This window comes from Desmodus rotundus, chromosome 11 (assembly GCF_022682495.2).
Source record: "Desmodus rotundus isolate HL8 chromosome 11, HLdesRot8A.1, whole genome shotgun sequence".
NCBI classification, from domain to species: Eukaryota; Metazoa; Chordata; class Mammalia; order Chiroptera; family Phyllostomidae; genus Desmodus; species Desmodus rotundus.
Window position 1 is genome coordinate 60226348 of NC_071397.1, and position 16853 is coordinate 60243200.

The window sequence follows — 16853 nt, forward strand, 5'->3', positions numbered from 1 at the left end:
TTGAATACTGGGGAATGAGACCTGGTCCAGGCAAATAGGTCACTGGTAATTTATTTTTATACATGACTAAGATAACCACATTATATGAGCAAGAACACCGTGAAAAGAATTTAGTGTTTTCATCAAGTAAAACTTACAAAACAGTTTAATGATAAGTGTAATCCTTACCTTCTTTCAAAGTACAGTAACTAACCCCGAAAGGCAAATAGCTCACTATCTCATCAATATCTAACTGATATTTTTATTCCAAAAAAGTTTTTCTAAGTTGGGGAATTTAAAATATGAGGACTGAGTGGGGCACAAAACTGTGTTGGAGTTCCTAAGGAAATAGAAGTTAAGTGTTGAGAAAAGATGGTCTCTACGGGTGGGAGTGGGAAGGACAGTGTCAGACACAAAGGACGGGGAGTCAGAGAAGAGGGGAAGAATCAGAACCACCGTGGGCTGCAGGAGCCAAGGGGGGAGTTTCTGTCAGCTGCGTGAAATGCTGTGGGGAGTGGGCCTTCAGGGCTGTGTCTCGCGGACTTCACGGTCGGGCCTCTATCTGTGCAGCGAGAGACACCTAATTTGTCCAACAAGTGTTCTTGGAGCGTGTAGTGCTGCCACTGGTCTAGATGGTGGGGACCTGTAGTGAAGGACCCATTGCCAGGATTAAGGAGTCAGTGGACGTAAGAAGGAGTGCTGGTGAAGCTGGGAGGAAAAAGTGGAGGTGGAAGGATGAATTGGGCAAAGGAGTTTTATTTTAGGGACAGGGAGAACTGAGCACACTCAGGGGCAGCAGAGCAAACACCGAGGATTCAAGGAGATGGGAGGCCACAGGCTCAAGATTTATGGAAAGGAGAAAAAAGTCTTATTTGGAAAGAGAAGTAAGGGAGAGAAAGGGGTACTCTCTGGAAAGACTCTCAGGCGGAGAGGTGGGGCGTGAGGGCGAGCCAGTGGGTCAGAGGTGGTCCTCTCTGTAAATAGGGAAATACTTTTTATTTACCCCCAGAGTGGTGATGGGATTCAAACAAGATGGAATAGCGAAGGCCCTTAACGCGGAGCCCTCGCTAACTATACTTAACTGACGGGGAGTCGAGTGCAGGTGAGTTCAGGGACCTGAACTGAGTGAGGTTTGGAGGAGCCAGCTTTCAAGTTTAGGGGGACCAGATGGAATGAGGCATGATAATGTTAGTGACCGAAGTCTCCGTCCAGTAAGAAACAGGAGATGGGGGCAGCGACAGAGAGCGGGTGAAGGAGGAGGCATTCTAAGGCCAGTAACTACCAATTCCCTGGGTGTACGCAGGCAGCGGAGAAATGTGATCGAGCATGCCTTGGTGCCCCCAATTTCTCCCTAGAGATTGTCTGAAATGACAATAATTTGAGTTAATGAATAAATATCCCTAAAGAAGGGGCAAGGAGAAAGGCTATCAGTATTTAACATAATACTTTAGACTCTAAAGTAGCCCGGGATGGCTGTGACTGCAGCCCAACACAAAATCGTGAGTTTACTTAAAACCTTGTGAGATTTTTGTGTGTGTGATTACGTGCCGCAGTGTATTTAATGTCTGGCCCAAGACTCTTCCAGTGTGGCCCAGAGACGCCAAAAGGATGGACACCCCTGAGTGAATTAACCATTGTGTTAGGTTTAACAAATGCAGGCCAAGGTGCTGAGGAAGCGGGACCTCTGCTACGACAGACCTGAAAAGACAGGCAAGGTGCCCCTGTGGGAAGAGCAGAGCTCTGTGTTGGTGGGTGTTGAAACAGGAGGAAAAAGGACTCGTGGACATGGACAACTGTGTGGTGATTTTGCAGGGAAGGGAGGTATAAAGGACTAAATAATAATGAAAAAAATACGATAAAAATTTTTTAAAATGCCAGATGAGTTGTAAAAAAAAGAAAAGAAAAGAAACAGGAGTCCAGGGCTGCATGTCGCACGGAGGTGGGCGGAGAATACTTCCGGCCACCTGTGAGGCAGCTTAGCAAGAAGTTTGCCACTAAGTTCTGTGCATTCCTAAGAGCCTCTCTTTGGGTTTCACCTTCCCTTGTCCTTGAATCTCACGCAGCATCTTTATTATCTAGACAGTCAGAAGTGGTGAACTTCTAGAAAATGAGACAAAGCTGGAAGGGAATTCATACATTGTCACTTAACCTTATTTTACAGATGAGGAAATTGAGGATCCGAAGGAAGTGACTTGCTTAAGGCAACACAGCAAACCAGCTACTGAACCAGAATCAGAAGAGCCCCAGGATCCGGCTTTGTGTCTTGCGCTTCCTGGCCACCAGCTAACAACTCCCCGTATGTACACACACACACACACACACACACACACACACACACACGACTCCTCCTTGTGGAAGTTAATGATTAAAACCTACTCTGATCTACAGCCGCTAACCACAGTTACTAATTAAGCCAATTTCTGTGAGAAACGACGTTTCAAACAGAAGAAGGTTCTCTTCTGCTAAATCTATAGGCCTTCAAGTTGCAGTAGCATACACTGCATGATTAGAATATTTCCAGCATGCTTAAAAATATTTCATAATACAATGCACCAATCTCTGTAGCTTCCGATTTCTCTTCATTGCATGCCTCATGCTGGGCCTGATAAAATGGTTTTGTAACTTTTGGGGCGGGGAGGAATTTAACTAAAATAACCTCACTTAGTGTTTGAGTGAACAAGGTAATAAAATCTGTTTGCTGTGTTCGCTGTCTCCAGATAGGGCTGTAATTACACCACTGGAGGAAGAAAGGTAGCTAAGTCTCGATCCGGATCATTTATGTAAACTCAGCCTTCTTGTCCGCGGCACTCTCATGTTACGTGCATGCAAACCGCAGAAGCGTCTCCCCGCACCGCCCGGGGCGGCGTCTGCCTGCAGGCCTGCGAGGCTGCCTGTGTTCCTTTTGTAACCGCTGTCTGTGGTTGAAGACCAAAAATTGATATTCTGAGGTTTAAAAAACAGTATCGCCAAAGAATTCTCCGGGATAACAATTATATATGTGAAACTTGTAGAAATTAAAGGTATTCTTTACACCAAAGTCGCACAAATAAATGTATTTTAGTTGAAAAAATGATCTTGTTCAGCTTTTAAAAAAAGTTTTGTCCTTGGAAACGCTTGAAAAGAAAATTTGCCTTTAAGACAACAACCAATTTGACATTTGATAACATTTTAATTTCTTAATTCAAATATTTGGCATTCTTCCAGCAACCCCCTCCCCCCAAACCTTACAAAAACCATGAAATACAAAGTGTACGCATACGGTATCTACAAATACAGAGACACAGTTGCAAGAAGACAAAGCGTATTTTTTTTTCCTAATCACGGAACTACCCTCTGTTGTGACAAATGGACCACTCGTTTTTGATTTGACAGTGCTCCCTGGCTGGCATCCGCAGCGTTTCTCCTGACACCTGCCGCTTCCAGCTCGCCCTGTCCTCTCTAGAAGGAAAACCACAGGCCACCGCTCTGGCGCCATCCCTGGCTCAGTCCAATCAATAGGGACTTATTTCCTGTCCATTTGCTGAGGTCACAGGAGCGAATCTCATTAATTATTTCTGCTACTGCAGCTTCAAGTGCGCTTCTGGCGTGACAAGTGAAAACTGCTTGACCTTTTTCCTTCTATTTTGTTTGTAGCAGTTCCAAAAAGAAGGCAGTATTCATTTAGTAACGTGATAAAAGGAAGAAAAAAATGTGTTTTTAAAGTCATTAACAGATTTATATATTTCATTATAAAAGCTCTCCAGGTCAGTTCATTCCTCGGTTTTTTCCAGCTAATGAACAATAGTGTCTCTTTAATTTGGTGTCACGAAAATCTGGTCACAGCAAACACAATGTTTTCTAAAGCAGATCTGGCCTCCGAGGGAGGAAAGCTCTCCAGGGCCTCCAGGGCCTTGTTTCCATGGTAACGACACAGGTCAATAGCTGAAGCCACACCTTTGCCAGCTTTGATTGTTTCCCGCAACTGTTAAGAAACAAATGCACAATAAAAGTCAGTTTTTAAGGTACCACAGTTACACTGGGGAGGGGAGGTGAAAAACAAAGAAGGGACAACCAATATGGATCCCTCGTTTCTGCCACGTTCTTTCGAGGTAAAGAGGACATCCTCGGCCAGTGGCCCGGAGGCACTAACGTTCATTCCCTAAGGCTGCTCCGGGCCTGCGCTCGGAGAAGCACAACAGGCTCCAATCAGCCTAATGACACCTCCTCCCGACTCCCACTCCCCTCGTCTTGAAATGTGCCCCGCTGGGGGATGGCGGTAAGGGAGGTGGAGGGCGGTTACATCTCCGGCATTTTGAAATCAGCAGTCTGATATTATTACGTGAGGAAGGCTTCGTTAGCATTCTAGTTAATAACTGGTTTTTTCTACATTGTATGTTGACACAATAGTCCATAAGAAAATTCAAGAAAGACACTACATTTAAAAAAATACTACATTTTTAAAACTAAAAGACAATTTGACTGGGAAGAATGAATTTAAAACGCCTTTTCTAAAGAATAAGGTAAACTCTTGCCAACAAACGGAGCTGATTTCCAATAAAATGGTTACGCTTTCAGGCTGAAAAAGATTTGTAATCATTTGGTCCTGATGCCATCTTCTCTCCCTCAGTGCCTACCTCACGTGTCTGCCGAACTCTCGACATCAGAACCTGGGGGTCCTCCTTCGCCCCTCAGATGCAGTCAGGCCCCACGGCAGTACCAGTGTTGATTGCCCATGACTGCACTTTCTGGCCCCCTAGAGGTTGGGTGGGGCCAAGTGACAAGTTCTAGTCCACGTGAATGATGGACTCCACTTCCAGGCTACAGCATGTAACTGTCCATGTGAGCTTTCCCTCTGGCACATCGACCAGCCACACTGGAGCCACTCCTCAGCCGGGGTCCCTGAGGGGCCCGACGAGCCACCACAGTGCCTCTCCGCCCTGCTCGGGACATGTAGTGTGGGCAAGAAACCCATCTTTACTGTTCGAAGCCACAGAGATTGTGAGGGTGTCTGTGGCCATCCTGACTGATAGAGTCACTAGGTCCTAGCCATTCTATCTCCTTTAAAGCTCCCAAATTTATCCCCATCGCCACCACCATAGCTCAGGCTCTCCTCATCCCTCACCTGGGTTACTTTTGCAATCACCTCCTGGGGAGTCTTCCCCACTGCCAGTTCTGCGTCCCCGGACTCCATCTGTCTCCCTTTTCCTCACGTACTTGGGGAGATGACTTGCAGCTCTCGTCTCTCCCGACTCTGCCTTCACCTCCGCCATCAGGCTCCCCAAATTCCACTTGGGTGCAATGCACTCGGCTAGGATGACAGCCCTTAGGGGCTAGGTGCCACTGTGCCTAGGCACGACTGCAGCCCCCTCTGCGTGTCTGCAGTACAGCATTATTATACAGTGTTGGATTTGAACTCTCCATTCACCATTTATCTCTTCATTAGACTTGAAGCTACTGTATAATCCATGAAATATAAAAGAATAAAAGATATAACCTGTTTTGTTCCTCTGATTAGAAGGGATGACAGAACAGAGGTCCAGAGAAGCTCGGTGGCTCACCCAAGATCATAGGAAGATAGTGGCAAAGCTGAGATCAGAAGCCAGGTTTCTCTAACACCCGGTCCAACAGCACTCAGCACCATGCGCCACCAGGCTCTCAGCCCTCCACGGACACTTCCGCCCTGCATGTGGACTCTGGGACTCTTGCAGCCTAGGTAGGGTTCATTGGTCTCTTGCCAATCACACGTCATGAAGACACTAAAATGGTGCTGCTTCTCAGAGGCAGCCGGATTCAAACTCCCATTCTAGCTTTGGAATCTTAGGGAAGCTGTGAAGCTGCCCTGAGTTCTAAATGGAAACACCATCAGTCCCTCGCGGGGCTGTTGGGAGGACTCCGTGGACAGCAGAGTGCTCGGTGGTGCTAAAACACTACGGCTGTTCGGAGCAGCTTTATTCTCCTCACTCCTCAGGCCCTTAGCCACTGCCAAGACAGCCTCTCCATCTTCCAAGATCAAGTCTATTTCAGCTTGATGTACAACCAGCTGGACTTGAATCAGACCAGCCTTAAAGATGCTTAAAATTATGCCCCATATTTTCATCTTTGGAGTATCTTTAATTACTCCAAATCTAATTTAGACAGGCCAAAAACATTATTTTAGACTTCTAGGTTTGTACTTGCAGGCATGTGGATATCTGTATGGCTAGATTTCAATCCGCAAATATTAACTGAGCAACTAGTATGTGTAAAGAGTACACTGATCCTTCTCTGTTTTATGGATCAGGTACTAATGAAGGGTATATTGTGGAAGCAGCAAAACCAAAGTACACATGTAGGACTACAAGTAATTGGAAAAGTGAGGGATCAAGTGTAATTAGAATGAGAGTCACGAAGGCCTTACAGAGGAAGTAGGCTTTGAGGCATGTGTTGAGAATGTTGATAGCAGGGGTCGAGGGTCCGCAGGGAATTACAAGGAGAGAGATAGCTTGAGCAACGACACAAAGATGAGCAGAGTGCAGGGTCCAGGGAACACAGACAGACTGGCGTGACGGAGCCGCAGGAGGCGGCGTTAGGGGGTCAAGGAGGGCTCTGAAAACCAGGCTAAGAAATCTAAACTTTATTTTAAAAATTTAAAGTTATTATTATGTGTTTTTAAAGTACATAAAAGTTGAAAGATCAGCCAGGAGTCGGCAAACTATGACCTTGGGGCCAGTCTGGTGCCCATTTGTATAAAGTTCTGTAGGGACGCAACCTGTTCATTTAAGTATCGTCGGGCGGCTTTTGCGTTCCAAGGGCAGAGCTGCAGACTGAGCAGCTGCTGCAGAGGCTGTCTGGCTGCAAAGCCTCAAATATTTACACTTGGGCTTTTATAGAAAAAGTCCGCTGGCTCCTAAACCAGGACACTGAGTATCTTCTACCTCGGACCGACCGTGGTTAATATTTGCCATTTTTATGCTGTTTGCTTGTGTGTGTCAGTGCGTGTTTTCTGAACCATTTGAAAATAAGCTGGGGGCAGAGCCATGGTGGTAAATTAGTCCTCCAGGGGAGGAAAAAGGCTCTGTTTGTAGCATTCGCAGAACTTTGTGGTATGAACACTCCCATCATTGAGTTTCGAGCTACCAAGGGTTGTGGGATCACAAAACTCTTGAATATTTAACAATAGGCTCTGGGCTGGTAGGGCCTGGACATACCACAGAATGCAGGATGCTTCTCCTTGTTCTGACATGCCTCTCCGAAGATAAGAACATCCCCTGGAATAGCAGCATTCCGTTACCACCGCTAGGCAGGTTCACAACGACTCCCTAAAATTATCTGATATCTGGCCCATGCGCAGATCTCCCCAGTTGACTTTAACATGTCTTACTTAGCCTTTTTTATTCCAACCGTGATCAGTCCTGGTTAGCACGTTGAGTTTGTTCGCTATGACACTTTAATCTTTCTCCCCCACCGCACCGCTGTTTTGCAAGGACCAGGCTGTGTTGCACAATGTTCTACATTCTGCATTTCTCTGACTGTCTGATTTCACTCGGTACTCTATAAACCTTATTCAGCAGACTCAACTGGATACTGCAAGGTGGCTTATACGGTATTCAGACCACGGTGAAGGGTAACAGACAAGACAGCACCCAGCAGGATATCACTGAAAGTTACTCAAATCCCCGAAGACTTTATTTCTCTCACCCCATGACTATTTTATCTGCAGTTAATAGTTAAATCTGCTCTCTCCACAAAGGTGGGCTCACAGGCTTTGCGCACCAAGGGACCTGGTAACTTCCATGTGTAAAATGCCCGCGTAATGACTCACCAGTAATGCAACCATTCATGGAAGGGACTGTTCACCACAGCCATCTGTGAGTACTTTCACCAACTACATGAGCTATTGGCGCACAGAAAATCCTTTAGGTATAATTAATAGACTATAAATGAGACTCATCTCATATTGTAACTTCGAATAGACAATGGGTCTATCCGGACAAGACAGTCTTGTCCTATGAACATAAATGTGACAAAAAAACAATTAAGCTGCGGTTCCCAAACTTGGCTAATCACAAGAGTCACTTGGGGAGTTTGAAAATGTAGATGCCTGGCTCCCATTCTTGGAGATGGTCTTAAAATAAGTGCTTCTTAGGTCATTCCAATGATTAGCCAGATTTGGGAGTACCTCACTAGCTGGGGCGTGTGTTTTGAGTCACTTTATTTTAAAAATAGTTGTCTTAGGTTTATACTGTATCAGCTACACTTCCAACTAGTTGTCTTTGTAATGATCTAATTCAATTCAACACGCATTTGTTGGGCACCTGTGTGGCCCAGGAACATTGTAAAGGCTGGAGATACAGAGAGAACCAGTGCCTCCCGGGACCACCTGTCAGAGGGGCTGCTATGGGGCTACAGAACCAGAAAGATTTAAATAGAACACAGAGGGACTGGACCTATGACCTTGATTCTAATAGCTGCCAAAGAAAAGACCACGATTAAAAAGCAAATCTGTCCACTATTGCCTTCACGTACATTCTGAGTGGGCAAAGCCCAAATTAACACAGAGATGGAGCTTTCCATGTAAGGATGTGGCTACAAGGGCTAGTGCGCCCACACTAACCCTTATGACTTGAAAAACACTTTAGCTGTAAAATAAATAACACACACACCCATCCCAAAGGTGAATTATTAATCTGTGTTTTATTTCCTTGATATACCACTTTAGGGCACTAATATAATTAAATCTCTAATTAATTCAACTAAGTAATTGTATAATTGTGGCATCACCTGAAATAAATTACATCCAAATCCCCTGCTACAGGATCCAATTAAGGATATTAACACAGATAGAAGAGGATGCAAAGTACTTAAAGTTAAGTGCACTATTATTTAACATTTGTTAAAAGGTGTTACTAAACACCTTTTCAGCAATAAATGTGGGTTTATGAGACCCTTTTTAGAAAATCATTGTATGTCTTTAAAAACCAGTTCAAAAGTACAGGCCCCTGCCATGGAGTCTAAGGAGCTTTAGGAGAGGTGGAGGCAGAAGTAACTTGTAGCCAATGAAACCACAGAAAGACTTTGAGACCTAGAAGAAACCCCAAGCACAATCTTATCTTCTCACTGCATTTAACAGAAGAAGATGCTGGGATGACAGACGCTAAGGGCTGTGGACAAGACTGCCCAGGGAATTTGTGAAAAGCCTGGGTTTCATTTCTGCACACCCGGAGCTCTTCCACCCCGCAGCACTGCAAAAGACTCGAAGACAACCCCAAGTTTTCCTTCCTCCGACTGGACAGGGTGTTTAGAGAAAACTGGGATGGTAAAAGTTGTCTGGAACACAAAAAATCCACTCATAAGTCTATTATCACCAGGACACTTGTCACAGATTTTTTGGTCTTCACTTGAGGATATTATTTCATTGCTTTTAGAGAAGAAGGGAGGAAGATGAGAGAGAAACATCAACACAAGAGAGAAGCATCAATTGATAGTCTTCTGTATGTGTACCAACTGGGGATCGAACCCACAAACTAGGTATGTGCTCTGACTGGAAATTGAACCCGGAACCTTTTGGTTATGGGACAACACTCCAACCAACTGAGCCACACTGGCCAGGGTGTCACTGATGTTTTTAAATTTCCATTTTCCATAGAAAAATGTTCAGAAACAAAGAACCTTGCCAGAAAGTGCAAAAGACTGACAGGTTAATGGGGAAAGAAAAATAAGGGGCTTCGAAATGTGAAGGCTGTGTTTCAAATAAAAACAAGTAAGCTCAAATATTTGCAAAAGACATATTAGTAATAGAAGACAAAGAAGAAATAGAACAGCTAAGGAATGAGTTAAACTTGTAATGACTAAAATAAGTTCCATGACGAGAGCCTTTAAGGATGAAATTTGCACTCACATAGCCCATTACAAGTTGTCAGGGAGGCCTGGGATGCAGCTACCATCCTGACTTTCTTTCACCTTCTGGCGTCCTTCCCTCACCCCGCCCCCCTCCGCCCCCCACTCCCTCCATTGCAAACACAATAGCTTTAGGACCAGGAACTGAGGGCCGCCCCCCCTCCCCCCGCCCCAGCAACAACCTTCTCATTCATTTTGTCTGCTGTCAACGCAGGGCTTTCATTTTCAGGCACTGGCCCTCCCTGTCTTCCGCCTCACTCTGGAGACCTGGTTTCTAGTCTAGAGAACCTTCACAGAGCCACCCACCCACCTCTGTGCACTCTCACATGCTCAGGATGCACACAAACGTCCTGCCCAGCTAACCAGAAGGCTGTGAGAGGTCGTACAGAGATGGTGAGATTCAAACGACTGAGGTCTTTCTACACAGGACAGAAGAAAAAGATGAGGACGTATTTCTCATCTTGAGTACTTCTCAAGATGAGAAGTATTCAGCCCAGTGAGTTTGTGAACAATGATGGTAAAATTCCAGAAAAGGATATTAAATAGATAGTTTGTAGGTTCTAGAAAAAAAGCAGTGGTGGTCCAGTCCCAGTACAGCTCACAATGAACTGGTAAGCCATGACAAAACGCTCTTGTCCTCACTGGCGTGGCTCAGTTGGTTGAGCATCATCCCACAAAGTGAAAAGCTGCCGGTTCGATTCCCAATGAGGGCACACGCCTGGGTTGCAGGCCAGATTCCTGGTTGGGGCATATGTGAGAGGCAACGGATTGATGTTTCTCTTCCTCTCTTTCTCCCTCCCTTCTCCTCTAAAAATAAAATGTTAAAAAAAAAACACCTCTATTTATTTTTGGTATGACTACTTCGCCATTACCTTAAGAAATAGTATAGATAGAGTATATTCAGATTTTGGATACTCAGTCCTCGGTGGTTAAGACAGAGAAATGGGGTTTGGATTAGAGTTTGGTATTATGGGTTTGAATATGTAAAACAATGGTAAAATGGTTACTGGTGGGCTTATACTGAGCAGAAAAGCAATCTCTAGTGTTGTGCTATAGGACTCAACACTTGGTTTCTTTCCCTTATCACAGCTCTATGCATTGCTTGGATGAAGATGGAAAAGAAATGCATATTAAGTTTTAATTTTCAGGTGTCATACAGCCAAGAGCTAATACATGGATAGCATCAAAATTTTAATGGTTTTGATATGTTGAACAATAGACTGATACTAGCCCAATAAAATGTAACAGGGATATCCATACAGTTGTGCATTTAGGTTTCAAAAATTAATCGTAAAAGTGTAAGCTGCAGTATGACAGTGATTCTTAAAAAATGCTGAGAATCTTGGATAACCCCATTCCTTACATAAGTCAAGGCTATAATGTAGGTTTATTTTATTTTATTTTTTAAAGATTTCATTTATTTTTAGAGAGAGGGGGAAGGGAAGGAGAAAGAGAGGAAGAGAAACATCAATGTGTGGTGGCCTCTTGCATGCCACACCCCCCTTACTGGGGACCTGGCCCGCACCCAGGCGTGTGCCCTGACTGGGACTCGAACTTGCAACCCTTTGGTTGGCAGGCCGGCACTCAATTCACTGAGGCGCACCAGCCAGGGCTATAATATAGATTTTTAAAAAGCAAACACAAACTTTGGCAGCATCAACAGATGCACATCTCCCAAACATAGGCAGGAATGGTCACATCACACTCTTTGATGGTCAACTCATGTTTAGAAAAGTAGATTCAGTCCTGGGTGCCATTGTCACGGGTGAGAGAGGCATTCAAGATAGATGGGGCCCAGTATTAGCATGAAGAAGTATTTGGCAACATGTCGTCTAAGGAAATGTTTGCCTGGAGGAAAGAATTAAGGGAAATTATGAAAGCTATCTTCAAAAATCTAAAGCAATTAAGTGGAAGAAGGAGCAGTCCTGTTCTATATGCTTCAGGGGAAGGAACAAAGAGTGACAAGGTGAAGTTCTGGGAAGCAGATTTCAATTACCAACAAGAAACATCTTTCAAATGACTACAGTTGTCTAACATCAGAATAATTATTTTTCCCAAGTTGTGAACTCCCTATTAATCAAAGTCCTTAGCGATGGGATGACCAGGCAGAGAGTACGAGTGAAACTCTTGGCAGGTGTGGGAGGTGCATCAGCGCCGCCTCCCAAGTCGCATCCAGCTCCAAGATTCGAGCTGACAGTGCTTCAGCTGAAGGTCTTGTCGACTTGGCAATATGGTCCAGAAGGAAAAGCTACAATTAAAACTCTTCTCTAATAAATAAATAAATGTGAAGTGTATTGCAAACAACATGAAATGCATTTCTTTGTACTTAAAGCAACAAATTATTTGCAAGAATCTATATGAAAAAAATTCTAATTCTACTGATCTTAACTGAATATCTTACTTTGGCAAAAAGTCGAGACAGAAATAAGAAAATTCTTTGTTCTTTTCTCAATCACATTAATTTGCATGCAAAAACACAATGTGAATTATATTAAATTTGAGGCTTGAAAAGCAATCAGTGCTTCATGTTTTCCAAAGGAAAATTTAACAATTTATAAATAATCACAGCTTTATCCACATTCTGATACAAAGTTAGTTTTTAATTTTGGTATCATATCCCAATTCTACATATTGAAATTCAAAAAGCAAAACTGGGACTGTGAAGCTTTTTTGTAAACTCTGTAACAGAAATTCAAAAGCAAAGCGTATCATAGGTTGTACAGTGCGGCTAGGAGCCCGTTGGCTGTAGCTCTTTCGGGAGTGCGTCAGTAAGCTCTGTGACCTCACGACGAGTCCATGCTGGTTACTTAGTGAGGAGAACGCTGTTGGACGGGAACCCTCACATCTCGTAGGCATCAAACAGTCCTGGGGGTTACTGAGGAAGACGTAAACTATGTTAAGAGGGAGTTTGGGTTTCTATTATTTTATTTTAGTCCGTGTCTTATTTATACATTTCTTGAATACTTCTCATGTCTCAATTTTCATCTGCATTAGTATTTGGATGCTGATACCTGGGGATTGCTTCCCTCAAAACCACGTCCATGGCCACCATCCTCCACATCGCCCAAGATTCCTAACATCCCAATGTGGATCCTGACACAAAATGAGCTTAACGCACATTTATCACTTGCGCTACCAGAAGGCACCTCAAACAACAGAAAATCATTCGGTGGGAGAAATGGTAATGAAATGAATGTATATCTCAGTGATGTCTTCCAGGTGCATCAGACCTGGGGAAACGCAGGAACCGAGGTGTGGGGTGAAGACGGTGCTCGCTGTGCCCTGTACCCGTAGTCATGTCTGCAGGGTCAGCCCCGCTTCCAGACAGAGAGGTCTTCCCACAGTGCTGTTATGGAAGGTATTTTCGAAAACACAGTCCTTGCCTCCCTCAAAAGAATGATAAGAACTCATTTTATTTAATTAATTAATTATTATCCAGGACAGGATTTTATTTGGTAGACCTTGTTTTAAATGGTTATACCTATATAACTTTCTTGGAAGACTGAAGAATGCTCACCATTTTTTTTCTTTTTTTTTAAATTAAAAAAATATATAATAATAATTATTGCACTGGTTCAGCAAACATAAATCCTCAGAGTCTTTTACTAAACAATCACTATTTCTTTTTTTTTTTAAATATATTTATTGATTATGCTATTACAGTTGTCCCATTCCCCCCCCACTCCATCCTGCCCACCCCCCTCCCTCCCACATTCCCCCCCTATAGTTCATGTCCATAGGTCATACTTATAAGTTCTTTGGCTTCTACATTTCCTACACTATTTTTACCCTCCCCCTGTCTATTTTCCACCTATCATCTATGCTACTTATTCTCTGTACCTTTCTCCCCCTCTCCCCCTCCCACTCCCTTAATGACAACCCTCATGTTCTAGTTGTTTGCCTAGTTTGCTCTCGTTTTTGTTTTATGTGTGGCCGTTAATAACTGTGAGTTTGCTGTCATTTTTACTGTTCCTATTTTTGATCTTCTTTTTCTTAGGTAACTCCCTTTAACATTTCATATAATAAGGGCTTGGTGATGATGAACTTCTTTAACTTGACCTTATCTGAGAAGCACTCTATCTTCCCTTCCATTCTAAGTGATAGCTTTGCTGGATACAGTAATCTTGGATGTAGGTCCTTGCGCTTAATCTTGGGTAATGTAATTATGATGTGCCTTGTTGTGTTCCTCCTTGGGTCCAGCTTCTTTGGGACTCTCTGAGCTTCCTGGACTTCCCGGAAGTCTATTTCCTTTGCCAGATTAGGGAAGTTCTCCTTCATTATTTGTTCAAATAAGTTTTCAATTTTTTGTTCTTCCTCTTCTCCTTCTGGCACCCCTATAATTCGGATGTTGGAACGTTTCAAGGCGTCTGGGAGGTTCCTAAGCCTCTCCTCATTTTTCCAAGTTCTTGTTTCTTCATTCTTTTCTGGTTGGATGTTTGTTTCTTCCTTCTGGTCCACACCATTGATTTGAGTCCCAGTTTCCTTCTCATCACTATTGGTTCCCTGTACATTTTCCTTTGTTCCTCTTAGCATAGGCTTCATTTTTTCATCTGTTTTTCGAACAGATTCAACCAAGTCTGTGAGCATATTGATAACCAGTGCTTTGAACTGTGCATCCGATAGGTTGGCTATCTCTTCCTCGCTTAGTTGTATTTTTTCTGGAGCTTTGAAGTGTTCTGCCATTTGGGCCATTTTTTGCTTGTTTGTTTGTTTGTCTTGGCGCGTCTGTTACTTTAAGGGGCGGAGCCTTAGGTGTTCACCAGGGTGGGGTAATGCTGGTCGCAGCGCTATGACGCTGTACATGGGGGAGGGGCCGAGTGGGAGCAATGGCGCCCGCCTCACTCTCCTCCGGATTTCAATCTTTCACTCCGATTCCCACAATCAAACTGGGCCACTCTGGTGCTGGCTCCCGAGTAAGTGGGCCCGTGCACACTCTAGGCCCCTGTGGGTCTCTCCAACAACCTCTCCTGTGAGGCTGGGAGTCTCTCCTGCTGCTGCCCCAACCCCCAGGGGCGCTTTCAGTCAGAGGTTTGAGGCTTTATTTCCCCGAGCTGGAGCCCTGGGTTGCGTGGTCTGCTTTGTTCCCTGCCGTTCGTCTGGTTTATCTGTGGGCGAATGTGGTGCCGCAGGGTGCTACCCGCTGCTCTGCCTGCCCCGTTCTCCACCACTCTGAGTCCGGCCCTCTGGGTTTATCTGTGCAAATGTGGGGCTGCAGGGTCTGCTAGTGCTCAGACTGCCTGCGCCATTTGTCCCACACTCTGCCAGTCTCAGTCCCGCCACAGCCACGCGAGTCCTCTCCACCCCGGTGCCCGTCTCCGCCCCTCCTACCAGTCTGGATGAATGTTTATTTTCTGTTTCCTTGGTGTTGGTCCCCCTTGCTGTTCGATTCTCTGTCAGTTCTGGTTGTGCGAGGAGGCGCAGTGTGTCTACCTACGCCGCCATCTTGGTTCTGATCAACAATCACTATTTCTGAGCCCAGAACTATGTTAGATTACAGACTAATGCATAATGTTTTCCGGATATTTGTGAGCCAGGGCCTGCAAATCGCCTCTTTCTTCTTTTTGTAGTGTGTCTAAATCACCTTGAGAAGCAGTATGGTGGTAAGGCCATACCTGTGGAGTCAGCTGACCTGGGCAGAATTATGACTCTGATGATAGTAACTGTGTGAACACCTTAGGTAATTTGATCTCTTCTCCATAAAATGAAGGACTTCAGAGATAGAATTTGATAGAAACATCTGATTTAAGTATGTGTCTTGAACAGAGCACACACTGAAAAACATGTGTGTGATGGCATGATGGCGTGCACCCCAGAGAGATCACAGCATGTACAATGTCCCACATCTTTTCCTAATGGGTACCCACGAATCTTGTCAGAATGGATGGCAGATAAAGGTTAGCACAATTTCCTGAGACCTACAACAGGGAGACCTTCCACAGGCGGCACCATTGTGCTATGCAGGAATCAATCTTCAGAGATTCATCTGTGGTTTATTATGACCTGGTTAATAGGTAAGCCTTTCATCAAGCCAGAAAGTCATGGACTTGGGGGAAAGGGCAAGAATCCATTCATCCATAGGTGGACTGAGTAGTACTTGCAGACACTGCTTAGGAAACATGGCTTCAGATGTACCAACTAAATAGATTACAGGATTCTGATAGATCGAACAGCTTGAAATAACAAAATCCTTAGTGCTGTACAAAATTAGGCCATAGGAGTAATGTACACGTTTGGAGGCATCAATCAAGGTAATGATAAAGACTTTTAACTTACCAAAACCACATTCAGGGTCTACACAGATGTGCCTTTCTTTCCTTTCTCTCAAAAAGATACAACTTTGGGCCCTTACTGGTGTGGCTCACTGGGTTGGGTGTCCTCCTGCAAACCGAAAGGTTGACGGTTTGATTCCCAGTTAGGGCACGTGCTTGGTTTGTGGGCCAGGTCTCAGGTTGGGGGCGTGCGAGAGGCAACCTATCGATGTTTCTCTCACACATTGATGTTTTTCTCTTTTTCTCCCTTCCCCTCTCTCTAAAAATAAAATCTTTAAAAATACATAACTTTGGAAAACCCATATTTCTCTTGTTTTTTTTTTTTTTTTAAATGACAAGAAAACACAATATTCCCTTCAGCTCTACTTAGAACTGTTTCAGGGGACAGAAGGCTCCATCCTGTACATAAAGGCAATAGGCTCTCCCTGAGCACAGGCGGCTCCCGATACCACAGACTGGGAGCAATAATTGGATGCAGCTCTCCCACAGTGCAGAGCATTCACCCACGGATCCAGCCTGGAGGGCACTTTTAGTGAGCTTTCTAGACTATGATTCAAAAGGTTACTCCAATTGAATCTTTACTTCAACCCAGGGAGTGCAAGGCACTGAGGATGTAACAGTTTAGTTAAAAATATACTTGGGGGGAAATAACAGGAACAAAGGTGGAGTCAAATATGCCTTATGAATTAAAAGTACAGAATATAGGCACAAACATTTGTCATGCCTTGGGGTCATTCATTCATTAGTAGT

The 16853-nt window shown here is 44.2% G+C and overlaps 1 protein-coding gene across 2 annotated transcripts in view; it reads right to left on the minus strand.

The window, feature by feature from the left end:
• Positions 1-3090: 3090 nt before the first annotated feature.
• Positions 3091-16853, minus strand: part of PDSS2 (decaprenyl diphosphate synthase subunit 2) — a 241908-nt gene continuing 228145 nt past the window's right edge. Inside the window, exon 8 of one of the 2 annotated variants that reach the window (XM_024551782.4) lies at positions 3091-3940. In XM_024551782.4, coding sequence (XP_024407550.2) covers positions 3782-3940 — 159 coding nt within the window. In that variant the 3' untranslated portion in view covers positions 3091-3781. Of the gene's footprint in view, positions 3941-12320; positions 12710-16853 lie in introns of those variants that run through there. The other variant, XM_045188650.3, reaches the window with a different exon arrangement.